We start from the raw sequence: 26890 nt of genomic DNA, 5'->3' as shown, positions 1-26890 counted from the left end.
TTATCAGTGAGAATAAAATAACTATCATGAGTTCAAATAGACCCTGGGCCAGGCACTACACCTAAATGATATTTAATCCTTATAGCTCCCCTTTATTCAGATACATAGTATTACAGTATCACATACATACTAATAATAGCTAAAAGTTATTGATCAATTGTTATTTGCCAGGCTGTGTGAAGGGTTTTTTTTCTCTCATTTCATGTTTTGAGCTATTGGGGCAAGTAGTGTATATTACCCCCACTTTGAACATGCAGAACTTGAAGCCCAAGGTGAAAGCCAGATCTAGCAACCCTCCATGTGGGGAAAATACTTTTATGTTCGACGATAATAAAACCATTTTTGCCCCGTTTTTTTCCCAGAACAATAAGTAAACACTGAAAATACTGCACTCTACAAATGGACTTGATCTTCTGTTGGGAGGAAGAGAGGTAGGAAGAGGAAGCTTAATCAGAGTTAAGGTTTTCTTACTTTCCTTGGAGTAGGACAATGGGAATAGCCAGTCAGACATTAGCCATTCTTCAGTACAAAGCAAATTCATCAAAATTAATGTTTTCAAAGATAAATGGATTTCCTTTTGCCTTATTTGAAAGAAAGTTCTGCAAACTTCAGACAGCTATGTAAGGGTGTTCCTATAATAGAGGAGGTAGTGGTTTTCTATGCCCTTATCAACCTAGGGATGTATTTGTCAATGACTTCATTGAGTTATTTTAAAAACTTCCATTCTGTCTTTATTCATTTTCCTCCTTCCTTCCATCCAGGGTTCCAAGATTTAGAGTGAATGAGGACAGACGATTAAGAAAAGTTTAAAATAAATGAATCTCTTTCCTGACTTGTGATGGCACAATGGATAAAGCATTGACCTGGAACCCTGAGGTTGCTGGTTCAAAACCCTGAACTTGCCCAATCAAGGCACATACAGGAAGCAACTATTATAGTTGATGCTTTCTACTTCTCCCCCTCTTTCTCTCTCTCTCTCTCTCAAAATCAATAATAAAAAAACCCTGAATCTCTGCATACTTTTTGTTCTTGAAGTAGTTCAGCTGGTTCTATTTTAATAATAGTAATAACAATACATACATAAAAATTTGCCACTTATTAAGCATCTTCTACATGTCAGAGCTTTATATATTTTATGTCATCTGAAGCTCACAACCATCTGCCAAGGTACATGTTCCCAAAAGGCACCTAAGCCCAGAGTTTAAACAGCACTTAGACCTCATTATCAGGGCTACGCAGTGAAATTCGAATCCAGATTTATCCCAACAAACAGACTTCCATCAAAACACGTTGCCTAGCAACAAATCGATCCAGTGACTTCCTAGAAGCCAAGCTTGCGGGATAATAGAATTTTCTAATAGATGTTCTCCCCCACTCCCTTCTATGACGAAAACAGTTACTTAAGCAGTAAAACATCCCATTGGCCAATGTCGATTTCACCCAGGACTTGGCCCGGGTTGGTGGCAGAGAAGGGTCCCTGTTCTAATTACTCGAATCTGATTTCTGGGAAAACCGACGTCCAGCGATTCCCCCCCAAAAACCATAATTATCTCGGAGCTACCTGAGTTTGAGGGACCAAGTCCTGCAGGGAATATTTGTTCATTCACATTCAGGGACAATCCTCTCTCCTAATTCAAGACTTCTTTTACTCAACAAGTTTAAAACACTAAAGAAGCCACTCCTCCCTTTTCCCTCTTCCCGCCAAGAATAGGATCAGGTATGGACAACGATATTTCAATTTCCCTCCCTTATGTTCCTCTCAAAATAACCGGTGCGCGTGCGGACGTGCATCCGAGGGTGCATGCACTTAATTCGCTGCGCCGCGCGACCCCTAGAACCATTGGGCACTCCTCCAGCCAGGCACTGACTGGGACTCGCGGAGCTGGCTCCGCCCCTGCCCCACCCTCGCCCAGCCCCTCAGCCCCCGCCCAGGCTCGCCCCGCCCCGGCCCCTGAGGCCCACCCCTCAGGCCCGCCCCGGCCCCGCCCGGCCCCGCCCCCTCCGTCTCGCGCCCTCCGCGGCTCCCCGGGCGCGGCCCGCCCCCTCTACGCCCCTCCCCAGCTCCCTGAGCTCCACCGACCTCAGCCCCGCCCCTTCCGTCGCTCCGCTCTGCGGCTCCCTGGGCTCCCGCCGCTGGCGGTATCGTCTCCATGGCGACGAGGCGTCTGCGGCAAGGTGCTCTCAAACTCGCGCGAACCGCCCGCTAGGCTGGACTTCGCTGACTGCGTTTCAGATGGTCGTCGTGAGAGGGCTTCAAGCGGGTAAGAAGGCCGTGGCGATGGCGGGTCTCCCTCTCCCCATCCCCGCTGCAGCCGGACTCGTCCGTCACCTCGGACCACCCAGGCCCGTCTCCGAACCCTCAAACTTCTCTGCACACTCCAGGTTTGGGCTCTGGGCCCACGGCTGCCGAGGTAGCGCGCGAGAAGGGAGGACCCGCGCGGCTGGCGGTGCGCCCCGCACTCGGCTTCCTCTGGCTGGAGTTGGGCACTCAGGAAGGATATTAGTGTCCACGTGAGTGTGTGATAACGGGGCAGTTCTGACAGGCTACACACGCCACCGGCTCTGACCTGCGGATTCCCACGTGCCAACTCCTCTTCTCCGCACCTCCCCCACTCCCCTAATGAAAATGTCTATGTTCCATCTTAGGGTTTCCGCTACTTCCCTCGGCCCTCTTCCCCCCACCACACACACACACACACACACACACACACACACACACACCTTTAAAATTTTTTAAATTTTATTTTTCTTTTTTGGAAACAGCTTAATGGCCAATAGGAGCAAGCATTCACTCGCTATAGTTAAGACATTATTACTCTCTAGACATAATTTACTCAGACATAAAAATTATTCCGTTGGAATTTGGACAAATTATTTAACCTCAGCGGTTTTATTTTATTTTTTTTGTAAAATGAGGGGCTTGGACAGCGGATCCCTTGTAAGGTTAAGTCTTCAGTCTTGGGATAGTGAAATTGATCTGAAAATTTTAAAGTCATAGATGGTTGGATGGAGACTTGACTTGGGGTGGTGAACACACAATGCATTATACAGATGATGTGTTGTAAAATTGTGCACCTAAACCTGTATAATTTTACTAACCAATGTCACCCCAATAAATTCAATAAAAAATTAAAAAGAAATTAGTATTAAAACGTAGGAACTGTATTTCCCATGTATAAGACGCACATTTTTTCAAAGAATTTGGGATCAAAAAACTAGGTGAGTCTTATACAGTGGTTGTAGGTTTTTTTACTTGCATTTCCCGCTTTTTTGTGCTTGTTTTTGCGCCCGCTGTTGAAGAAAGTGATTTGTTATCAGACACAGATGAAGACAAGCTAATGGGGGGGAGTTTTGACAGTGATGAGGAGTTGTATGAATTTTATGGTTAATAAAACTTGAGTTCAATAACTTTATGTAATACATTACTTTCCAAATTTCGGTGCATTATTTCCAAAATTAAGGTGCATCTTGTACATGGGATCATCTTATACATGGGGAAATACGGTATGTTTAACCACTCATCTGTTGAAAGACAAGTGTGCTTCTTTCATTTTGTGGTTAATAAAAATAAAGCAATAATGAACATTTAAAAATAAATAAAGTCATAGTGTGGTCTTCTGACTATTTAAACTATTCTACCCTGCACCTGGGTAGCATTTAAATTAACACTGGCATAATGATAAATTAATCATTTGACTTCCCAGAGTGCATAGGTGAATTGAATGAATCTGTTCTTACCCCAAGAGACCCCTGAAAGTTTTTTTTCTCTTTTTTTGAATAAATGTGGAAAAGGCACTGAAAATGTTTTTTTCTTATTTGTTTCATTGTTCTAAAAACCAAATACAAAGTATTCCAAATCCACATAAAATTTTTTTTTTTTTTTTGCTAATTGTGGTTTTTTGTTTTTTGGGTTTTTTTTTGTATTTTTCTGAAGCCTGAAACAGGGAGGCAGGCAGACTCCCGCATGCGCCTGACCGCGATCCACCCGGCACACCCACCAGGGGGCGTCGCTCTGTTGAGACCAGAGCCATCCTCAGCGCCTGGGCAAACTTTGCTCCAATGGAGCCTTGGCTGCAGGAGGGGAAGAGAGAGACAGAGAGGAAGAAGAGGGGGAGGGGTGGAGAAGTAGATAGGCGCTTCTCCTGTGTGCCCTGGCCGAGAATCGAACCCGGGACTCCTGCACGCCAGGCCGACACTCTACCACTGAGCCAACCGGCCAGGGCTGCTAATTGTGGGGGTTTTTTAATCTTAGGAAAACAATAGCACTGCTCTATATGTGTTAATAGTTTAGCAAAGCTGAATTTCAACACTTTTATAGGAATTCCGTTGTATCAGTCCAGAATTCCAGAGCTTCCTTCTACCACCTTGGAGCTAACTCTTCAGTGTTCCCCCCACCCCTTTGCCCCATCCAGTCTCAGTTGTGCACTTAGATCTGGCATTCTTAGGCCAAGAGTTCACCATCAGCCCTGTTCCTGCTAGGCTGTAGGTAATAACAGTAATAATAAGAGGAGGAGGAGTTGTAATTATAATTGTAGTAGGAGATAGGTGCAGCTATTATTTATTATTATTTACATTATCCCTCACTATAACTCTACGAAGTAGGTAGTGTTTTTATAATCATTTTACATTTGAGAATGGTGAATCATAGAGAGGTTAAAGAACTTGCTCAAGGTCACGAGATTTGCAGAAATTTAAACATACGCAATCTGACCCCAGAGTCTGGGCACTATATTATGTTGTAATAGAAATATACAAAATTTATATATAGTCATTTTGAAATATGAATGTGACAGGTGATCATAAAAGCCATTTTATACACATGTGAGCTATGCAATGAAATATTGCTCCTACATCCTTTTATGTTTCCCCATTAAGTTCCTCTAAGATAGAGGATGGCACTTAATCAGCCCTATCTCTCCTCACCACAGTTGTAGGGCCTGAGCATGTAGCTGTCTATTTAATAATTCATTCTTTCTCTATTAGAATCCAATATAGCTTATAAAAACAAATAGCCCAAAAGGATAAAATAATTGCACAGTGGAATGAAGAAAAAACGTCTTCCAATATTACAAGAAAAACCTAAAATAAAAATTCTGTGAAATCTGAATTTTAAATGTTGGTGACACATTTTATAAAAGTTTTTTTAAACCTTTAGAATCTGACCTGACCTGTGATGGTGTGGTGTATAAAACATTGACCTGGAACGCTGAGGTTGCTGGTTCAAAACCCTGGGCTTGCCTGGTCAAGGCACATATGGGAGTTGATGCTTCCTGCACCTCCCCCCCCCTTCTCTCTCTCTCTCCCTCCCTCCCCTCTCTAAAATGAATAAATAAAAAGTAAAATTAAATAAGTAAAAAAACCTTTAGAATCCAATTAAAATCCATTTGGTCTTAATGGCTGCTGGTTAGTGAACACTTACTTAGAGGAGGGCGGTACAAGATGTTTTACATTCTTCTTTTGCTATTAAATCTTTATTGCCCAGTGTACATATCTCAGATTGAACACATTTCCAGTGCTCAGTAGCCACATATGGCTAGTGGCTACCATGTTGGACAGTGAAGCTCTGGTTAATATGTTCTCTTCCTTTGCTTTCTTGTTTCCTTCCTTTCCATTCCATTCGTTCAACAAATATTTATTGAGCCCCAGATTGTGTGACATAGATGCTAGAATTTATTTTTAAGGCAGCTTGAGTTTATCTGTTATTTATAGCCTCCCCCCCCCCAAAAAAAAAAAACCCCGTTGAAACTAATTGGGCTCTTGACTGGAGTTTTTGATTGTCAAGGGTCCACTTTTCCTTAAAGGCTAGAACGACATCACATATAACTCATGAATTGCTGGGAGCCCTGTTTTGTGCCATGTATAGAAAATCTGTCTGCAGTGAGAGACAGAAGGAGGCCCACATACAAGGAAAAGCTGAAATTAAGAAGGGACAGTGCCACCCTCGCCCCCTTGAACACAGCTGTATCCGCTGTGTCCTGACTTCCTCACAGCGTAGATATTCAACTCTTAGATTCGATGAGCCAACACTTTCTCTTTTTTGCCTAAACTAATTGGTTCCTGTACCTTGAAAACAGCAGTCTAGACTGAGATAGCTAAGAAGACAAAACCCAAAACCAAGCCCTTTCTTTTAGAAATGAGCCCTTCCATTTTCTCTTCTGTTACCTTCCACAGAATTTCAAAGGCTTGGTTTGTTTTCTATTGCCTTTTGGTTAAAACCCAACATCCTTAGCTCATGGCAATTAATGACTTTCAAAATTCACATCCACCTGACCTGTGGTGGTGCAGTGGATAAAGCATCCACCTGGAATGTTGAGGTCGCCAGTTTGAAACCCTGGGCTTGCCCGGTCAAGGCACGTATGAGAAGCAGCTACTATGAGTTGATACTTCCCGCTCCTCCCGCCCTCTTTCTCTTTCTCTTTCTCTCTCAACCCCTCTCTAAAATCAATAAAAATTTTAAAATATAAAAAATAAAATTTACTTTCACATACATTTCCGATTTCATCTATTGCCATTGTCTAATGCTGGACTTCTCTTCCCCTTTTGTTGACTGACTACTTTGTCTTGACTTGGTTATGTAAATGTAAAGCCTGACTCAGTCTTCCTAGCAGATAGAATTCATCATTTCTCACTCTGTGTTCCCTCAGGCTTTCTTAATTCTAATGTCTACCTCTTTTTACATAGTATCAGGTATGTTAGCCTCTTTTGGTTTCAAGGAGTAGGAGCAATATTTGTCAAGGTCTCTTGGCTTCATATGTCAAAAATAAACCCCAGGCCCTGGCTGGTTGGCTCAGTGGTAGAGCGTTGGCCTGGTGTGTAGAAGTCCCAGGTTTGATTCCCGGCGAGGGCACACAGGAGAAGCACCTATCTGCTTCTCCACCCCTCCCCTTCTCCTTCCTCTCTGTCTCTCTCTTCCCCTCCTGCAGCTGAAGCTCCATTGGAGCAAAGATGGCCCCGGTGCTGGGGATAGCTCCTTGACCTCTGCCCCAGGCGCTAGAGTGGCTCTGGTCACGGCAGAGCAACGCCCCGGAGAGGCAGAGCGTCGCCCCCTGGTGGGCGTGCCGGGTGGATCCTGGTCGGGCACATGCGGGGAGTCTGTCTGACTGTCTCTCCCGGTTTCTAGCTTCAGAAAAAAAATAAATAAACCCCAGCTTGTTTTGGCAAAACGAGAAATTAATTGGCCCATGGGAAAGGCATAGGTTGATCTGGAAATAAGTCAAATATCTGTCTCTCTCTTGACTGCTCATCTCTCATCCCTGATTCTTTTGTATATTCTGCTTCACTCGCAGCCACTTTTTTCTTGAAGGCTAGAACCATAGTTCTTTTTTTTTTTTTTTAAGCTTGACTACAGTTATTTTATTTTATTTATTTATTTTTTTAATAAATTTTTATTAATGGTAATGGGATGACATTAATAAATCAAGGTACATATATTCAAAGAAAACATGTCTAGGTTATTTTGTCATCAAATTATTTTGCAAACCCCTCGCCCAAAGTCAGATTGTCCTCCGTCACCCTCTATCTAGTTCTCTGTGCCCCTCCCCCTCCCCCTAACTCTCTCCCTCCCTCCCTCCCATGTCCTCCCTCCCCCCCCACCCTTGGTAACCACCACACTCTTGTCCATGTCTCTTAGTCTCATTTTTATGTTCCACCAATGTATGGAATCATGTAGTTCTTGTTTTTTTCTGATTTACTTATTTCACTCCTTATAATGTTATCAAGATCCCACCATTTTGCTGTAAACGATCCAATGTCATCATTTCTTATGGCTGAGTAGTATTCCATAGTGTATATGTGCCACATCTTCTTTATCCAGTCTTCTATTGAAGGGCTTTTTGGTTGTTTCCATGTCTTGGCCACTGTGAACAGTGCTGCAATGAACATGGGGCTACATGTGTCTTCACGTATCAATGATTCTGAGGTTTTGGGGTATATACCCAGTAGAGGGATTGCTGGGTCATAAGGTAGTTCTATTTTCAGTTTTTTGAGGAACCACCATACTTTCCTCCATAATGGTTGTACTACTTTACAGTCCCACCAACAGTGAATGAGGGTTCCTTTTTCTCCACAGCCTCTCCAACATTTGCTATTACCCGTCTTGTTGATAATAGCTAATCTAACAGGAGTGAGGTGGTATCTCATTGTAGTTTTGATTTGCATTTCTCTAATAACTAATGAAGCTGAGCATCTTTTCATATATCTGTTGGTCATTTGTATCTCTTCCTGGGAGAAGTGTCTGTTCATGTCCTCTTCCCATTTTTTTATTGGATTGTTTGTTTGTTGTTGAGTTTTATGAGTTCTTTGTAAATTTTGGATATTAGGCCCTTATCTGAGCTGTCGTTTGAAAATATCAGTTCCCATATAGTTGGCTGTCTGTTTATTTTGATATCAGTTTCTCTTGCTGAGCAAAAACTTTTAATTCTGATGTAGTCCCATTCATTTATCTTTGCCTTCACTTCTCTTGCCATTGGAGTCAAGTTCATAAAATGTTCTTTAAAACCCAGGTCCATGATTTTAGTACCTATGTCTTCTTCTATGTACTTTATTGTTTCAGGTCTTATATTTAGGTCTTTGATCCATTTTGAATTAATTTTAGTACACGGGGACAGGCTGTAGTCGAGTTTCATTCTTTTGCATGTGGCTTTCCAGTTTTCCCAACACCATTTGTTGAAGAGGCTTTCTTTTCTCCATTGTGTGTTGTTGGCCCCTTTATCAAAGATTATTTGACCATATATATGTGGTTTTATTTCTGGGCTTTCTATTCTGTTCCATTGGTCTGAGTGTCTATTTTTCTGCCAATACCATGCTGTTTTGATTATCGTGGCCCTATAATATAGTTTAAAGTCAGGTATTGTAATGCCCCCAGCTTCATTCTTTTTCCTTAGGATTGTTTTGGCTATTCGGGGTTTTTTATAGTTCCATATAAATCTGATGATTTTTTGTTCCATTTCTTTAAAAAATCTCATAGGGATTTTGATGGGAATTGCATTAAATTTATATATTGCTTTGGGTAATATGGCCATTTTGATTATATTTATTCTTCCTATCCAAGAACAAGGAATATTTTTCCATCTCATTGTATCTTTTTCGATTTCCCTTAACAATGCTTTGTAATTTTCATTATATAGGTCCTTTACGTTCTTTGTTATGTTTATTCCTAGGTATTTTATTTTTTTTGTTGCAATCGTGAAGGGGATTATTTTTTTGAGTTCGTTTTCTAATATTTCATTGTTGGCATATAGAAAGGCTATGGACTTTTGTATGTTAATTTTGTATCCTGCGACCTTACTGTATTGGTTTATTGTTTCTAATAATCTTTTTGTGGAGTCCTTCGGGTTTTCGATGTATAGGATCATATCATCAGCAAAAAGTGATAGCTTTACTTCTTCTTTTCCGATATGGATGCCTTTTATTTCTTTGTCTTGTCTGATTGCTCTGGCCAGAACTTCTAGCACCACGTTGAATAACAGTGGAGAGAGTGGACAACCCTGTCTTGTTCCTGATTTAAGGTAGAAAGTCCTCAGTTTTATGCCGTTTAATAGGATGTTGGCTGATGGTTTATCATATATGGCCTTTATCATGTTGAGATATTTTCCTTCTATACCCATTTTGTTGAGAGTCTTAAACATAAAATTGTGTTGTATTTTATCAAAAGCCTTTTCTGCATCTATTGATAAGATCATGTGGTTTTTGTTCTTTGTTTTGTTGATATGGTGTATTACGTTACCGTTTTGCGTATGTTGAACCATCCTTGAGATTCTGGGATGAATCCCACTTGATCATGATGTATTATTTTTTTAATATGTTGTTGTATTCGGTTTGCCAGTATTTTGTTTAGTATTTTAGCATCTGTATTCATTAGAGATATTGGTCTGTAGTTTTCTTTCTTTGTGCCATCCTTGCCAGGTTTTGGTATGAGGGTTATGTTGGCCTCATAAAATGTGTTTGGAAGTATTGCTTCTTCTTCAATTTTTTGGAAGACTTTGAGTAGAATAGGAACCAAGTCTTCTTTGAATGTTTGATAGAATTCACTAGTATAACCGTCTGGGCCTGGACTTTTATTTTTGGGGAGGTTTTTAATAGTTTTTTCTATTTCCTCCCTGCTGATTGGTCTGTTTAGGCTTTCTGCTTCTTCATGACTCAGTCTAGGAAGGTTGTATTGTTCTAGGAATTTATCCATTTCTTCTAGATTGTTGTATTTGGTGGCATATAATTTTTCATAGTATTCTACAATAATTCTTTGTATATCTATGATGTCTGTGGTGATCTCTCCTCTTTCATTTTGGATTTTATTTATTTGAGTCCTGTGTCTTTTTTCCTTGGTGAGTCTTGCCAAGGGTTTGTCAATTTTGTTGATCTTTTCAAAGAACCAGCTCCTTGTTTTATTGATTTTTTCTATAGTTTTTCTGTTCTCTATTTCATTTATTTCTGCTCTGATTTTTATTATCTCCTTTCTTCGGCTGGTTTTGGGTTGTCTTTGTTCTTCTTTTTCTAGTTCCTTAAGGTGTGAAGTTAAGTGGTTTACTTCGGCTCTCTCTTGTTTGTTCATATAGGCCTGAAGTGATATGAACTTTCCTCTTATTACTGCTTTTGCTGCATCCCAGAGATTCTGATATGTCGTATTTTCATTTTCATTTGTCTGTATATATCTTTTGATTTCTGCGCTTATTTCTTCTTTGACCCATTCATTTTTTAGAAGTATGTTGTTTAGTTTCCACATTTTTGTGGGTTTTTCCCCCTCTTTTTTGCAGTTGAATTCTAGTTTCAAGGCTTTATGATCAGAAAATATGCTTGGTACAATTTCAATTTTTCTAAATTTGCTGATATTGTCTTTGTGGCCCAACATATGGTCAATTCTTGAGAATGTTCCATGTACACTAGAGAAAAATGTATACTCTGTCGCTTTGGGATGAAGTGTCCTGTAGATGTCTATCATATCCAGGTGTTCTAGTATTTCGTTTAAGGCCACTATATCTTTATTGATTCTCTGTTTGGATGACCGATCTAGAGCCGTCAGCGGTGTATTGAGGTCTCCAAGTATGATTGTATTTTTGTTAGTTTTTGTTTTAAGGTCAATAAGTAGCTGTCTTATATATTTTGGTGCTCCTTGGTTTGGTGCATATATATTAAGGATTGTTATGTCTTCTTGATTCAACTTCCCCTTAATCATTATGAAATGACCATTTTTGTCTCTGAGTACTTTTTCTGTCTTGTAGTCAGCATTATTAGATATGAGTATTGCTACGCCTGCTTTTTTTTGGGTGTTGTTTGCTTGGAGTATTGTTTTCCAGCCTTTCACTTTGAATTTGTTTTTATCCTTGTTGCTTAGATGTGTTTCTTGTAGGCAGCATATAGTTGGATTTTCTTTTTTAATCCATTCTGCTACTCTGTGTCTTTTTATTGGTAAGTTTAATCCATTTACATTTAGTGTAATTATTGACACTTGTGGGTTCCCTACTGCCATTTTATAAATTGCTTTCTGTTAGTTTTGTATCTAGTTTGATTCTTCTCTTTTGTTTTTCTATCATTTGTTTTTGTTTGTTTGTGTTCCATACTTCTTTCCTCTGTTGCTACCTTTTTTAAGTCAAGTGTTTTTGTGGTGGTTTTTTTAAGGGTGGTTACCATTAAGTAATGAAAAGGGTACCTACCATATTCATTGTAGTACCCTATCTTATAAGTATTTCTGCACTTCATCATCCTTTGCTACTGTTAATCTCCATCCTCTCCCCCCTTTTTTTCCTTTGTTGTCACAGTTTAAGTTTGGTTTTATTGTGTTCTTGGTGGAGCTGTTACTTGTGGTGTTGTTTTCTTTTGTTCTTTGAATCTGGTTGGAAAACCCCCTTTAGTATTTCCTGGAGTGGGGGCTTTCTGTTGATAAATTCTCTCATCTTTTCTGTATTTGTGAATGTTTTTATATCTCCATCATACTTGAAGGATAGCTTTGATGGGTATAGTATTCTTGGCTGAAAGTTCCTCTCTTTCAGGGCTTTAAATATTGGGGTCCACTCTCTTCTAGCTTATAGAGTTTCTGCTGAGAAATCTGATGATAATCTAATAGGCCTTCCTTTATATGTTGTACTCTTCTTTTCCCTGGCTGCCTTGAGAATTTTTTCTTTGTCATTGGTTTGTGTCATCTTTATTATGATGTGCCTTGGAGTGGGTTTGTTGGGGTTAAGAAAACTTGGTGTTCTGTTTGCTTCTTGAATTTGAGGCTTTAGTTCCTTCCACAGGCTTGGGAAGTTCTCGTCTATTATTTGTTTGAGTATATTCTCCATTCCATTTTCTTTCTCTTCTCCCTCTGATATACCTATTATTCTTATGTTATTCTTTCTGATGGAGTCAGACAATTCCTGTAGGGCTTTCTCGTTTTTTATTATTTTTGAGTCTCTTTCTTCTTCTCTCTGTTGTGCCTCAAGTTGTTTGTCTTCTATTTCACTAATCCTATCTTCAATCTGGGCTGTTCTGTTAGCTAAGCTTGTTACCTCGTTTTTCAGCTCGTGAATTGAGTTTTTCATTTCTGTTTGATTTGTTTTTATAGTTTCAATTTCCTTGGTAATATATTCTTTGTGTTCATTGAGTTGTTTTCTGATCTCCCTATATTGCCTTTCTGTGTTTTCTTGTATATCTCTGAGTATTTTTAAGATTTCTAGTTTAAATTCTCTGTCATTTAGCTCCAAGGCTTCCAATATGTTAAGTCTTTTCTCCATAGATTTTTCCACATCTATTTGTGTTACCTCTCTTTCTTTTGTATCCATAATATTCGATTTCCTCTTTCTTATCGGCATCTGAGGGTGGTCTTATTGATAGCACACAGGCGGACTTCCTTGCAGTTTGAAAGAACGTCCCTGTGGTCGATTCCTCCACACCCTCGTCTCTCAGATTCAAGTGATAACAGTCCTTTCGCTATCAGTTTGTGTGGAACTCCGGAATGCTCCGAGGATAAAGTTTTCTGTTTCTAGTTGATAAATTTGTTGTGATTTAGGGGAGAGCTGTCGGACGCGCTGCTCACGGCGCCATTTCCGTGACGTCACCTCCTAGAACCATAGTTCTTTACCTCTGTGATAATTCCACTTGGAACGTCTCGGAGAAAGGTTGTGATGAGCTTAGCTTGGATCACAGTTCACCCCATGGTCCAGTCACTGTGATAGCTTATGAGTTATTATGATTGCTGTGTCTTAGCACAGTAGTACTCTTGTGTTCAGGTGGCTGGATTTTTTAACCACATAAGGAGGAAGGGGCTGTCAGTAGACAATACCTTATTTTAGTGATACTTGTAGAAAGTATACCTGGAAGTGCCGCGAACCAGTGCGGTTAGTAATTGTCCAGGTCCTGAGTGAGAATGGTGCGGAATAAAGAAATAAACTCAGAAAAAGGATGGGATCGAGAGGTCTCTGCAACACTGATAGCTTGCAAGAGCAGTCTCCACCCCCAAACCTCTTTATTTTTAGGGCAGAGTAAAGTCATTAGTAAATCAAAGATATCTCTAATACAAAGTCACATTTCCAAGGCAACCCAAGAATTATCCCAAGTGCAGAAAACCCTCCAGCCTGCATAACTGAAATCAACCAACATCAGAACAAACAAAGGGTGAGAGGAAGGGCATGTAAATTGCCTCTAGCAACTTAATCAAACGAGATGGAGGAATGGGACCAGTACAAATACAGTACTCAGCTTCATAGCCAGTATGGAGGTGTGGGGAAAGAGCTTAACCTTTGGCTAAGCCTTAAACTGCAAGGGCTTTGCCAGCTTGCAGTCTCCCACATGGAGGAATACAGCAAACCTGGAAAACAGGCCTCAGGCTTGATTCTGGAACTGGAAAGTTGTTCAGGCACAGCTCTGATGATTAGACTTTCTCTCTAGCTTTCCAATTCTGCCTCCAGTGCCTACTGACTCTCCTTAGATATCTCCAGTTCATGAGCTTAACAGAAGGGATTTGACTGATCCAGTTTGGGTAGTGTGGAAAAGTACATTAGAGCTTCTTGAAGGAACGGTTTAGTACAGTACTTTGAAGTTCAGTCTGTCCTATATATATAAGGAGTTAGTACTTGTTTCCACTATAAAGTTAAGTTATGAGCTTCTCTTGTATCCCCAGGGCTTATCACAGACATATGTAATACGTAGTAGGTACTTAGCAAATGTTAGTGTCAAATAGACATCGAATGTTACATGAAAATTGGGAATTATCATTAATGTTGTTCCCATTACCACTGTAACTGTTGAAAGACATCAGAAGAGTTCACCCATGTTCCAAAAGCCAGAGGGTATACTTGGTAGAAACTCAAAGGGCTTATTAAATGAATGTTGTGATGATAACATTAATCATAACCAACAATAATGAACATACAAGGTGTGTACCTGTATTCTGTTCTTTCTGGATACCATGACCCCAATTTGAACAGGTATCATGGGGTGGAGAAGAGAATTGCCTTTAAGAGATGGATAAACATAAAGATATAAATGGTATTGCAACTTTTAAACTGTATTTTTTAAAATAAGTAATGCATTAATTTGGTTCAAAGTTCAAGAGGTACAGATGCACATAAAGTAAAAATATCCCACCCAAGTCCTGCAGCCATCCCCACAGTCAACCAATACTGTCATTTCTCTTCTGAAAGCATTTCCTTTCAGAGATATTTGCATATTGATAATTACTTGAAAAATGCATACTAGTTATCCAGTGGCTGCACCTCATTCTGCTCAGCCTGTCAGCCACTGCTTTACCTTTACCTTTGTTCTCAAGGACTGTGCTTTTTTTATGGAGTCAGTGATCTTTCTAAGCAAGTATCATTACTTTGGGGCTTGTGTGGTTTTAAATTAATTATTTAAAAGTCTAAAGAGCTAATCTGGCTTGTCTCAATCTCAGTGAAACCTCCTTTTTGTTTCCCTAAACAATCTTAACCTGCCTCATAGAAAATCTTTTCAGTTTTTCCTTTAAATAAAACATCAAGGTTTCTATAGTGTCCCTCCTATGTGTCATGCACTGTGCTAAACACTACCCAGATCATATATATAGTCCTTATAATGATCCTATGAAGTGGACAGCATTGTGATCCCTCTTTACACATGTAGGAACCGAGGCCTGGAGAAATTAAGTAACTTATGCAAGCTTACATGGCACATGGCAGAACAGGGATGTGAATCCAGTCTCTGTCACTCAAGCGCCCCAACTATTTTTTTTTTCTTTTTCTCCAAGTGAGAGGAGGGACAATAGACAGACTCCTGCATGTGCCCTGACTGGGATCCACCCAGCAACTCTTGAGGCCGATGCTCTGCCCATCTGGGACCGTGCTCACAACCAAGCTGTTTTTGGCACATGAGGCAGAGGCTCCAGAGAGCCATCCTCAGGGCCTGGGGCTGATGCACTTGAACCAATCCTGCCATGGCTGTGGGAGAGGGTTGGAGAGAGAGAGAGAAAAAGAGAGAAAGACGAGGGGGAGGGGTGGAGAAGCAGATGGTTGCTTCTGTGTGTTCTGACCAGGAATCGAACCTGGGACATCCACATGCAGGGCTGACGCTCTACCACTGAGCCAACTGTGTATTACTCTGCATTGCCCCTAGGAATTCAATTTCATGAAAGGAGATTAAATGAGTTAAATGGGCACTTCTTAGGTAATAATAAAGACCTAACAGAGTCTGTGTTTCCATCAAGTGCTAGGATCTGCCTACCCTAGCTTTTTCTATTACCAGGTGAAACTGGGAGAATTATATGCACTGATGTTTCATCCAGGTAAAGTGTAGACTATAGCAGTCTGTCAAGAGCCTAGAGCTAGAAAGGAGAGGAGGGCTCTAAACATAAAGAGATGCCTACTCAGGCAGTTTTCTAATTTTAGTATATGTGCTGCCAAAATGAACACACCCAGACAGTCCTATGGCAACACACGGATTGTGGAAATCTGAGGAATGAAAGTATTTCTCAGCCCTGGCTGGTTGGCCCAGTGGTAGAATGTTGTCCCAGTGTGTGGATTTCCAAACTTCAATTCTTGGCCCTGGCCGGTTAGCTCAGTGGCAGAGCGTCGGCCTGGCGTGCAGGAGTCCCAGGTTCGATTCCCGGCCAGGACACACAGGAGAAGTGCCCATCTGCTTCTCCACCCCTCCCCCTCTCCTTCCTCTCTGTCTCTCTCTTCCCCTCCTGCAGCCGAAGCTCCATTGGAGCAAAGATGGCCCCGGCACTGGGGATGGCTCCTTGGCCTCTGCCCCAGGCGCTAGAATGGCTCTGATTGCGGCAGAGCAACGCCCCAGATGGGCAGAGCATTGCCCCCTAGTGGGCATGCCGGGTGGATCCCAGTCGGACGCATGCGGGAGTCTGTCTGACTGCCTCCCTGTTTCCAATTTCAGAAAAATGCAAACTTCAATTCTTGGTCAGAGCACACAGGAGAAGCAACCAACAGCTGCTCCACCCCTTCCCCTCCCTCTTCTCTCTCTTCGTCCATCTCCTACAGCCATGGCTTGATTGGTTTGAGCACATCATCCCCAAACCTTGAGGATGGCTCTGTGGAGCCTCTGCCTCGGGAGCTAAAAGTAGCTTGGTTACGAGCCTGGTCCCAGATAGGCAGAGCATCGGTCCCAGATGGAGCTTGCTGGGTGAATGCTGGTCAGGGCCATGCCGGAGTCTGTCTCTCTATCATCCTTCTCTTACTTGTAAAAAGAAGAAAAGAAAAAAAAATATTTCTCAAGAGAGGTCATCCTAGTTGCTTTTGTTAAGGCCTTATTTGGTTCATTATTGCACTATTTCAGCTTCTGACTGATGTCTACTGCCCTAGGGAATTAGGAGTAAAATCTTTCATTTATTTTAGACTTTGGTCTTCTATAGCTGTCTTTTCCAAAAAGGATGTCTTGCTTTTCTGATGGACTTTAGTTCTCTGTGAGCTTCTCAGAGGGATAATCAATAACATATGTAATGTCTGTTTTGGTTAGGGTTGTCCAGAAAACAAATCCTGAGGCAAAGTTTACATATTACTGCTTTATTCAGAAGGTCAGTGTAGGGAGCTGGATTTAAAAAGAGAAAAACCTAATACAAAATAATGAAGGTGCCTGACCAGGCGGTGGCGCAGTGGATAGAGCGTTGGACTGGGATGCAGAGGACCCAGGTTCGAGACCCCAAGGTTGCCAGCTTGAGCGCGGGCTCATCTGGTTTGAGCAAAAGCCCACCAGCTTGAACCCAGGGTCGCTGGCTCCAGCAAGGGGTTACTCGGTCTGCTGAAGTCCCGAGGTCAAGGCACATATGAGAAAGCAATCAATGAACAACTAAGGTGTTGCAACGTGCAATGAAAAACTAATGATTGATGCTTCTCATCTCTCTCCATTCCTGTCTGTCCCTGTCTATCCCTCTCTCTGTCTCTGTAAAAAATAAATAATAATAATGAAATAAAATTAAAAAAACAAAACAAAAAAACCCCAAGACAAAACAAATAATGAAGGTGCTCTTTTATTGTCCACAGATTTAGCCCTAAATTTTGTTTGCCAGAAATCCCTTGGTGCCTGGGTGGCACAGTGGATAGAGCATCAGACTGGGATGCAGAGGACCCAGGTTTGAAACCCTAAAGTCACTAGCTTGAGTGAGGGCTCATCAGCTTAAGGGCAGGATCACTGGCTTGAGCATGAGATCATAGAGATCATAGACATGACCCCATGGTTGCTGGCTTGATCCCAAAGGCTGTTGGCTTGAAGCCCAAGGTCGCTGGCTTGAACCCAAGGTTGCTGGCTTGAGCAAGGGGTCACTTGCTCTGCTGTAGCCCCCCCCCATCATCCCTCATTAAGGCATATATGAAAAAGCAATCAATGAACAACTAAAGACAACAAAGAATTGATGCTTCTCATCGCTCTCTTTTCCTGTCTGTCCCTATCCGTCCCTTTCTCTGTCTCTCTCTGTCACAAAAAAAAAAAAGAAAAGAAATCCCTTGGTATGTGCTACTAATAATAATTTGAAGAGTCTGGCTTGGGATGTGGGGACAGGTGAATTGTTACCTATGAAAAGTTTAAGCATGTCCTCTCTCATACATAAAAAAACTTTATGAGCTGATTTTTCTCCTTGAAATTAGAATGAAATTTATACAAATATGTCAGGGGCTAATTTATTGGAAAATCTGTTCATAGAGGATACTTAGGAAAGGTAAAAATTCACAGATTAAACATTTTAACTTCTAAGTATTAATAAACACATAAGGGAACTTATAAGGTGAGAATTATATTTTTAAATGTGACTGGAGAAAAACCAAATGTTAATTCTAAATGTATTTGTTGAAATAGTTTATTAAATAAAATTTTTATTTAAATATTAAATAATAAGTTAAATAAAATATTTATTTTGTTAAATATTAATTTTTTAATTACTATATTTTATTCTGGCTTATATGCACTCTATAAAGGTTTGTTTTTGTTTTGTTTTGTTTTTTATTTTTCTGAAGCTGGAAACGGGGAGGCAGTCATACAGACTCCCGCATGCACCCCGACCGGGATCCACCCGGCACGCCCACCAGGGGGCGATGCTCTGCCCTCCATGGCATCTCTCTGTCGCGACCAGAGCCACTCTAGCGCCTGGGGCATAGGCCATGGAGCCATTCCCAGCGCTTGGGCCATCTTTTGCTCCAATGGAGCCTCGGCTGCGGGAGGGGAAGAGAGAGACAGAGAGGAAGGAGAGGGGGAGGGGTGGAGAAGCAGATGGGCACTTCTCCTGTGTGCCCTGGCCGGGAATCGAACCTGGGACTTCCGCACACCAGGCTGACCCTCTACCGCTGAGCCAACCGGCCAGGACCTATAAAGGTATTTTTAAAAACATAGATGAACTAGAACGTGGTAGATAGTTTGGTTTACATCATGTTTTATTAAAGTGGGAAAGAAAAAAAGTGGTGTAAGCATGAGCCCAGCTGATTTATGATTTTCAGGGTCTGCTCAGTAGGAAAGGTGTGTCCTTACCTGCTGTTGGTTGTATTTGGATCTAGACCTCAAGACCAAGTTATATAAAACTGAAATATCAACAGTCTAGGTTTGTTTAATACATCACTTTTTTAATACACAAAATTATTCCTGAAGCTCTTTTTATATAGACTCTAAGATAAAATGGGAGAAGGGGTTGATGTCTCTAGATTTTTTTTTTTAATCCAATTTCATATCTGGAAGAATGAAGGCTTTTAGTTAGGATGGAAATAATGCTATCAAATGGAAAAAACAACAACAAAGTACCTACTTAACACTTTGCTAACAAACTGAGTTTTGCATTTTATTTTATTTATAGTCTAAATTTATACAAGTGTTTCAAGACTTGTGAAGTAAATATTTTGGTTTTTGCAGGACTTATCTAGACAAGACATTTGCTGTAAAGGTAAGAGTACATAAACTTTTTTAGGATACTTTAGTTCTATTTTAACATCAATTTATATAGTTTTTAATAATTTCTTTAGGGGAAAGTCACTTTTAAGCCTAGATAACAGAAATATTTATATGAAGACTATGAATAAGTTACTTCAAACACATTGCTCACAGAAATTAGGGGATCAGGAAACGTGCAGTTACTCCAGTACTTTCAGCCTTTTGTATAGTGTATTTTCACCAATGAAATAAAAGTTGGTTTTGCATTTTTTTACATAATTGAACAACTTTTATTGACTTGTTTGCATTTCTGATGTTCTTGTTTAATAAAAAAGTCCAATGCTTTTTTTTATCACTTTATATTCATTTCGAAATATCCCCTAATTTTTGTGAGCAGTATACTTCAAACGAAAATAATAATGATAATGCTAGTTTTTATTTCTGCTTCTATTTTAGGCATCGGAATATAGACAGAGTGGCAAATTGCTAGTGTTTGATCCAAAGGGTAAATGACTTATTGCTTTAAAAGAATATGTTTGAACACCATTTTGTCCTAAATATTAAAAAGACAGTCTATTGGAATAGTTGAGTGTGGTTGAAAGACTTAGCAATTGAACCCTTTCTTTTATTGTCTGTCATTCAAAATATGCTTAAATATTTGCCAGCCAGGAATTTCGGTTAAGAATATCACTATTTATATGGGAATGCAGCATAATCAAATGTCAAAATAACCTAGAGATGTTTTCTCTGAACATATGTACCCTGATTTATCAATGTCACCCCATTAAAATTAATTTAAAAAAAAGAATATCACTATTTATAAAATACTGAGATATTATTTATTCCTTCTCTTTCAGAAGAAGTGATGACGGAAGCAGTTGAAACAGTGTCAGAGTAAGAAAATGTCTCTGGTTGTGCAACTACACATGCCTTTTGAGCAATAGAAGTAGATAAGGCAATCATTTGTCACCCAATTAAATTTGAAAGGACAGAAATGCATAAATTAGTGCCTTAGCTTTTGCTTCAGTCAAAGCAGTTGTTAAAATTGCTAAAACTTTTTACCTAATATAACATGTATTTTAATTTCATACTGTCAAACCTAAAAATTAAAATTATAATCCACCTTGGCTTTGTTGTAAGTTATATATAAAATACATATTTTTATATTAAAGGGAGAGTAATATATAACTGATCAGTGATGAGAATCTATTTATTTCAAATTAAATATTATAGACAACCAGAAAAAGTAAGTGCCCTGATAGACACACATATCCTATTACATGGTAGAAAACATTTAAATTTAAAAATCTAAAACAATTTTAGTAATCTTTGAGGGAATTATAACTTTCAATAAGTTAGTAGGTCACTAATGAAAATATATTGTTTAGTCTACTATGAGCCCCAATATTCGGAGATGGTGCTAAGCAGTGTTGAAAGTGGAGCAAGGGTGATCCACATCCTGAGGTAGTTATTTATACCCCAGGGATAAATCAAAAGCGGCCTGGGCCAGAATAGAAAAACAGAGTGCCTACTTTTTCTCTTGATCTAATTAATAATTACATCTGCTTATCCAACTGCTTTTTGAAAGGGTAAGATGATCATGTCCCCTTTTATTTACTCGCAGAGAAGAGTTGGGGTTTGGTTTGGTTGTTATTTGAAGTGGGTTGCTACCATTGTGTGGGTTTGTCACTTCAGGTACCTTACCCAAAGTTGAAGGCAAACAGGGCCAGTCCTGGAGGGGGGGGGGATGATGAAATAAGAAAATAGAAAATCATGAGGGTCCTTTGTTTGGGGACTACTGTGACTAACCTGCCAATTTGGTGAATTTTCTCAGGGTAGCTTTAGATTTCACTTTCTACCCCCTACCCACCACCCCCCATTGCCTCCATAGTCTGACTGGCAGGCGGAATTATTTGCCCAAAGGTCCTATCCAGCTTGGGTTAGAGGAAAACTAGAAGTTTTCTTTCCCCACTACTTTTTTCCATTGATTTGAGAGAGAGGATAGGAGGCGGGGTGGGTTGGTGGGGGGAGAGAAAGAGAAGCATCAACTAGTTGGCGCGACAGGATGACTTCTATTAATTGCACCACTGGCCAGGACCCCCACTAGTTCTTTGCCTTAATCTTCTGATTGCTTTCATTCTACTCCAAGCCACAAGGACTTTATAAACCTTAAGTTTCAAACTTCTCTGCACCCAAAACACATTTATCCTTTACCCTCCATAGATCCATGTGTGAAAGATTTTGTCATCAACAAATTTCACTTAATTGACAAACTTTTCAGTAGTAAAGGTAAAATATATCTTTAATACTGGACAAAATCTTATGGATGTTGGGCCTTGGATCTGTTGTTGGTTTTTCAGTCTAGCTTTTGAGCATAACGATGTGAGGGGAAATGACTGAAGCCGACCCTCAGCACTCAGTGCTCTGAGATTGGAGAAATCATATCTGTGTTATTTCATAATCATACATTTTATCTTTTCTAAAATGAATGACTAGTTATTTTTTTATTCCCATTTTTACACTTGAAGTAACTGCTTCTTTAAACGAAGACCAAGATTGCCCAGCAAACTTTATGTGCCAGCAACACAAGCTTGTCTAAATAGAGCCAAGGCATTCTTAGAAAAGTAAGTTTTAATTCATTTTTAGGTCCATGTTTGACAAATTATAAATCATTTAAAAATGTTTAAAATATAAATTTTTTGAAAACCTTGTTAATTCCAATAGAAATTTGGAGACATTTCATAACTACGCCCAGTGCTCTTAACTGAGTAACAGTCCCAACACCTAGGTCATTTACCCTCTTGCATGTATATGTTCCAGTGAGATGTCTAACTTGACTAACTTGCTAACCTTAGCAGATACTAAGTTAAATATCTTCCATTTCCAAAGGATATTTCATAAAGTAAAAGTTTGAATCTTTCTTTAATTGTAACTGTATTTAAATAACAGATCTTTAGAGCATACAGGTTATCTATTTTTAAAAAATAGTTAGAGGCATTATCACCATAAATAACATCACTTTCTCAAATGGAAGTCAATAGATTACAGTTGAAGAGAAGGTAAGCCTTTGGCCTTTGAGTCTTTGAAATTGTATATGAGAAAGACTACAGAAAGTGAGCAGAGAAGGAATTCATATTTTATTTTAAAATGATGATCGGACCCCAATTCTCATATGTATTTTTGTGGCATGTTTACTTCTTCCAAATAGTAATATCCCATTTATTTTCAGGCCATTAAGTATGTTGGCTTCCTACATGTTATATCATTAAGACTATTAAAAGCATTTCCAATTATTCAAGTACCCAGAACTATCTTAGCTAAATTCTCTTCCTTGGGGATATAACATAGGCAATATATAAAAGTAACATTTCATATTTGAAATATGATATGTATACATATTTTCATTATAGTTTGACATCTCTGACAATTGATGGCACCTTAAACTTGGCAATGCTTTTTTCTTTCTTAAATAATGTTATGTCTAGTAAATATATAGTGTCTTGGATTCAACAAAATACTCTACCTTGTGGGCGGGGCATAGACAGTAAAGCCCCTTTGATCTAGATTAGCTATTTGGGCAAATAAATTCTAGCAATCACTTGTGATGACCTTTGGTATAATAGGAATCTCACCGTGCTAGAAATTGAATACTTAAGTGACTTCTCAACTCTTCATATGTAGAGTTTCTTCTTGGATGTTTTTCTTCGCAGTCAAAAAATTGAGAAGGGCAGAGGCAGAACAAATGCAAATCATCTTTGCTGTGCATTTTGTACTACCATGGAGGGGTTTTGCTTTAGCAGTCTATACTGGAGAAGTAAAGATTCCATTCTCTTTTATAGTATTTAGAATATAACAAGCTGTTCAACCTCTTTGCTAACCCACTTTACAAAACCACTAACTTAACTATAGTACTAATGTTCTGTATTCACATTTCATGGGGATATAAAAGAGCCACCATAGCCTGACCTGTGGTGGCGCAGTGGATAAAGCATCAACCTGGAATGCTGAGGTCACCAGTTCAAAACCCTGGGCTTACCCAGTCAAGGAGCATACAGGAAGCAACTACTAAGAGTTGATGTTTTCTGCTTCTCTTTCTCCTCTATGTAAAAATCAATAAATTAAAAATATAAAAATTAAAAAATAAAGGAGCTGTCATAACTTTGGGGAAAAAATAATACTTCATATCTTCTTAGATCTTTCTTTCTTTCTTTTTTTTTTTGCATTTTTCTGAAGCTGGAAACAGGGAGAGACAGTCAGACAGACTCCCGCATGCGCCCGACCGGGATCCACCCGGCACGCCCACCAGGGGCGATGCTCTGCCCATTCTGGGCATCGCCATGTTGCGACCAGAGCCACTCTAGAACCTGAGGCAGAGGCCACAGAGCCATCCCCAGCGCCCGGGCCATTTTTGCTCCAATGGAGCCTTGACTGCAGGAGGGGAAGAGAGAGACAGAGAGGAAGGCGCGGCAGAGGGGTGGAGAAACAAATGGGCGCTTCTCCTATGTGCCCTGGCCGGGAATCGAACCCGGGTCCTCCGCATGCTAGGCCGACGCTCTACCACTGAGCCAACCGGCCAGGGCTCTTAGATCTTTCCATGCAAACTAGAAGTTAATTTTTTAAACTTGTTAAAGAAGACATATTAAAAGAATCTTAAGACCATGAAAAACAGGCTTGGGGTTATTTTTCCACCAGCATGGGCACTTGTCTTTGTAAACAGAATGCACCACACAAGAAGCCTCTGTCTCAACACATTGTTTATTTATATGAGGTTTCAGGTTTAAAGGTTAAAAGAGAAAACCCATTTTTATTTCAGCTGCTTAATGAAAAAGTAGGCTACTTTATATTATGACCAAAGGTTAATATTAGTATTGCACTTTTTCCATAAGTGTAGCATTTAGCAATGGTAAGGATTGATTTACAAACTTAAAAAAAAGGTTACTATTCCATAAATAGTTTTATTCCATTATATATAATACAGTGATGTACCAAAGACATTCATAGAACTGATTGCATATATGCTCTGTGTTAAAGAACTCTGAAAAGATTTCTAAGAATCATTACACAATGACTGATGTCAGGCAGAAATAGAATTTTAATCACCAGTTAAACAATTTTTTGAACTTATTTTTATATATATATATATATATATATATATATATTTATTTATTTATTTTTTACATTTTTTTAACTATACATTTTATTTTTTTATTATTATTTTTTATTAAATTTAATGCAGTGACATTGATAAATCAGGGTACATATGTTGAGAGAAAATATCTCTAGATTATTTTGACATTTGATTGTGCTGTATACCCCTCCCCCAAAGTTAAATTATCTTCTGTCATCTTCTATCTGGTTTTCTTTGTGCCCCTCCCCTCCCCTAACCCCTCTCTCCTTCCTCACCCCCTCCCCCCTCCCCCAACTTCCCGCCCCTGTTGCCATCACATTCTTGTTCATGTCTCTGAGTCTCATTTTTATGTCCCTTCTATGTATGGATTCATCTTAGTTTTTTTTTTTCTGATTTACTTATTTCACTTCGTATAATGTTGTCAAGGTCCATCCATGTTATTGTAAATGATCCGATGTCATCATTTCTTATGGCTGAGTAGTATTCCATAGTATATATGTACCAAAGCTTTTTAATCCACTCGTCCTTTGACGGACACTTGGGCTGTTTCCAGATCTTCGCTATTGTGAACAATGCTGCCACAAACATGCGGGTGCATTTCTCCTTTTCGAGCCGTTCTATGGTGTCCTTGGGGTATATTCCTAAAAGTGGGATAGCTGGGTCAAAAGGCAGTTCCACTTTTAATTTTTTGAGGAAACGCCATACTGTTTTCCACAGTGGCCACACAAGTCTGCATTCCCACCAGCAGTGCAGGAGGGTTCCCCTTTCTCCACATCCTCGCCAGCACTTGTGTGTTTTGTTAATGAGAGCCATTTTGAGAGGTGTGAGGTGGTATCTAATTGTGGTTTTAATTTGCATTATTCTGATGATTAGTGATGTTAAACATTTTTTCATATGCCTATTGGCCATCTGTATGTCCTTTTTGGTGAAGTGTATGTTCAGTTCCTTTGCTCCTTTGCCCATATTTTACTTAGATTGTTTACCTTCCAGGTGTTGAGTTTTGGAAGTTCTTTATAAATTTTGGTTATTAACCCCTTATCAAACGTATTGGTGAATATGTTCTCCCACTGTGTGGACTGTCTTTTTATTTTGTTAATGGTGTCTTTTGCTGTGCAAATACTTTTTAGTTTAATATAGTACCATTTGTTTATTTTGGCCTTTATTTCACATACTGTGGAAATATATCGGCAAAAATATCGCTAGGAGCGATATTGCAGTTTACTGCCTATGTTGTCTTCCAAGAGTTTTATGATTTTGCAATTTATATTTAAGTCTTTTATGCATTTTGAGTTTATTTTTGTGAATGGTTTAAGTTGGTGGTCTAGTTTCTTTTTTTTTTTTACGTACCTAATTTTCCCAACACCATTTATTAAAGAGACTGTCTTTACTTCATTGTATATACTCTTGCCTTCTTTGTCAAATATCACTTGACCATAATGGTATGGTTTATTTCTGGGTTCTCTGTTCTGTTCCATTGATCTGTATGCCTGTTCTTATGTCAATGCCAAGCTGTTTTGATTACAGTGGTCTTGTACTATAACTTGATATCAGGAACTGTGATGCCTTCCACTTTGTTCTTAATTTTCAAGATTGCTGAGGCTATTTGGGTTCTTTTTTGGTTCCATATAAATTTTTTGCAGTGTTGGTTCTAGATCTGTGAAATATGCCATTGGTATTTTAATGGCAATTGTATTGAATCTATAGATTGCTTTGGGTAGTATAGACATTTTAATAATGTTAATTCTTCTTATCTATGAACAAAATATATGCTTCCACCTGTTTGTATCTTGATTTCTTTATTCAATGTCTTACAATTTTCTGAATATAAGTCTTTTACCTTCTTGGTTAAATTTACTCCTAGGTACTTTATTCTTTTGTTGCAGTAGTGAAGGGGATTGTTTCCTTAATTTCTCTTTTGGACAGTTTATTGTTAGTGAATAAAAATGCCACTGATTTCTGAATATTAATTTTATATATTGCCACCTTGCTGAATTCATTTATCAGTTCTAGTAGTTTTTTGACTCAGACTTAAGGGTTTTCTGTGTACAATATCCTGTCATCGGCAAATAATGACAGTTTCACTTTCTTTCCAATTTAGATGCCTTTTATTTCTTCTTCTTGTCTGATTGCAGTGGCTAGGACTTTGAGAACAATATTGAATAAGAGTGGTGAAAGGGGGCACCCCTGCCTTGTTCCTAATCTTAAAGGGATTGCTGTTAGTTTTTGCTCATTGAGTATGATGTTGGCTGTCAGTTTGTCATAAATGACCTTTATTATGTTGAGATATGTTCCCTGTATTCCTACTTTCTCAGAGTTTTGAGCATAAATGGATGCTGGATTTTATCACACTTTTTCTGCATTTGATATGATCATATGATTTTTATCCTTCATTTTGTTTATGTGATGAATCACATTTATTGATTTGCAAATATTGTACCAGCCTTGCCTCCCCTGAATAAA

At 39.3% G+C, this 26890-nt stretch overlaps 1 protein-coding gene and 1 non-coding gene across 2 annotated transcripts in view; one reads left to right on the top strand and one right to left on the bottom strand.

The window, feature by feature from the left end:
• The first annotated feature begins 1719 nt into the window (after positions 1 to 1719).
• Positions 1720 to 26890, top strand: part of ERICH2 (glutamate rich 2) — a 49139-nt gene continuing 23968 nt past the window's right edge. The window contains exons 1-5 of the mRNA XM_066233035.1: positions 1720 to 2261; positions 19285 to 19315; positions 19759 to 19807; positions 20160 to 20196; positions 21831 to 21926. Of these exons, the coding sequence (XP_066089132.1) occupies positions 1720 to 2261; positions 19285 to 19315; positions 19759 to 19807; positions 20160 to 20196; positions 21831 to 21926 (755 nt within the window). The remainder of the gene's footprint in view (positions 2262 to 19284; positions 19316 to 19758; positions 19808 to 20159; positions 20197 to 21830; positions 21927 to 26890) is intronic.
• On the bottom strand, positions 23807 to 23882 carry TRNAA-AGC (transfer RNA alanine (anticodon AGC)). Its single transcript has one exon. It is a non-coding gene; the product is annotated as a tRNA-Ala (tRNA).

The sequence above is a fragment of the Saccopteryx bilineata genome, chromosome 5 (genome assembly GCF_036850765.1).
Source record: "Saccopteryx bilineata isolate mSacBil1 chromosome 5, mSacBil1_pri_phased_curated, whole genome shotgun sequence".
In the NCBI taxonomy this organism is placed as follows: domain Eukaryota; kingdom Metazoa; phylum Chordata; class Mammalia; order Chiroptera; family Emballonuridae; genus Saccopteryx; species Saccopteryx bilineata.
Note: the sequence above shows the minus strand (reverse complement) of the source record. Positions and strands in the feature narration are given on the sequence as shown.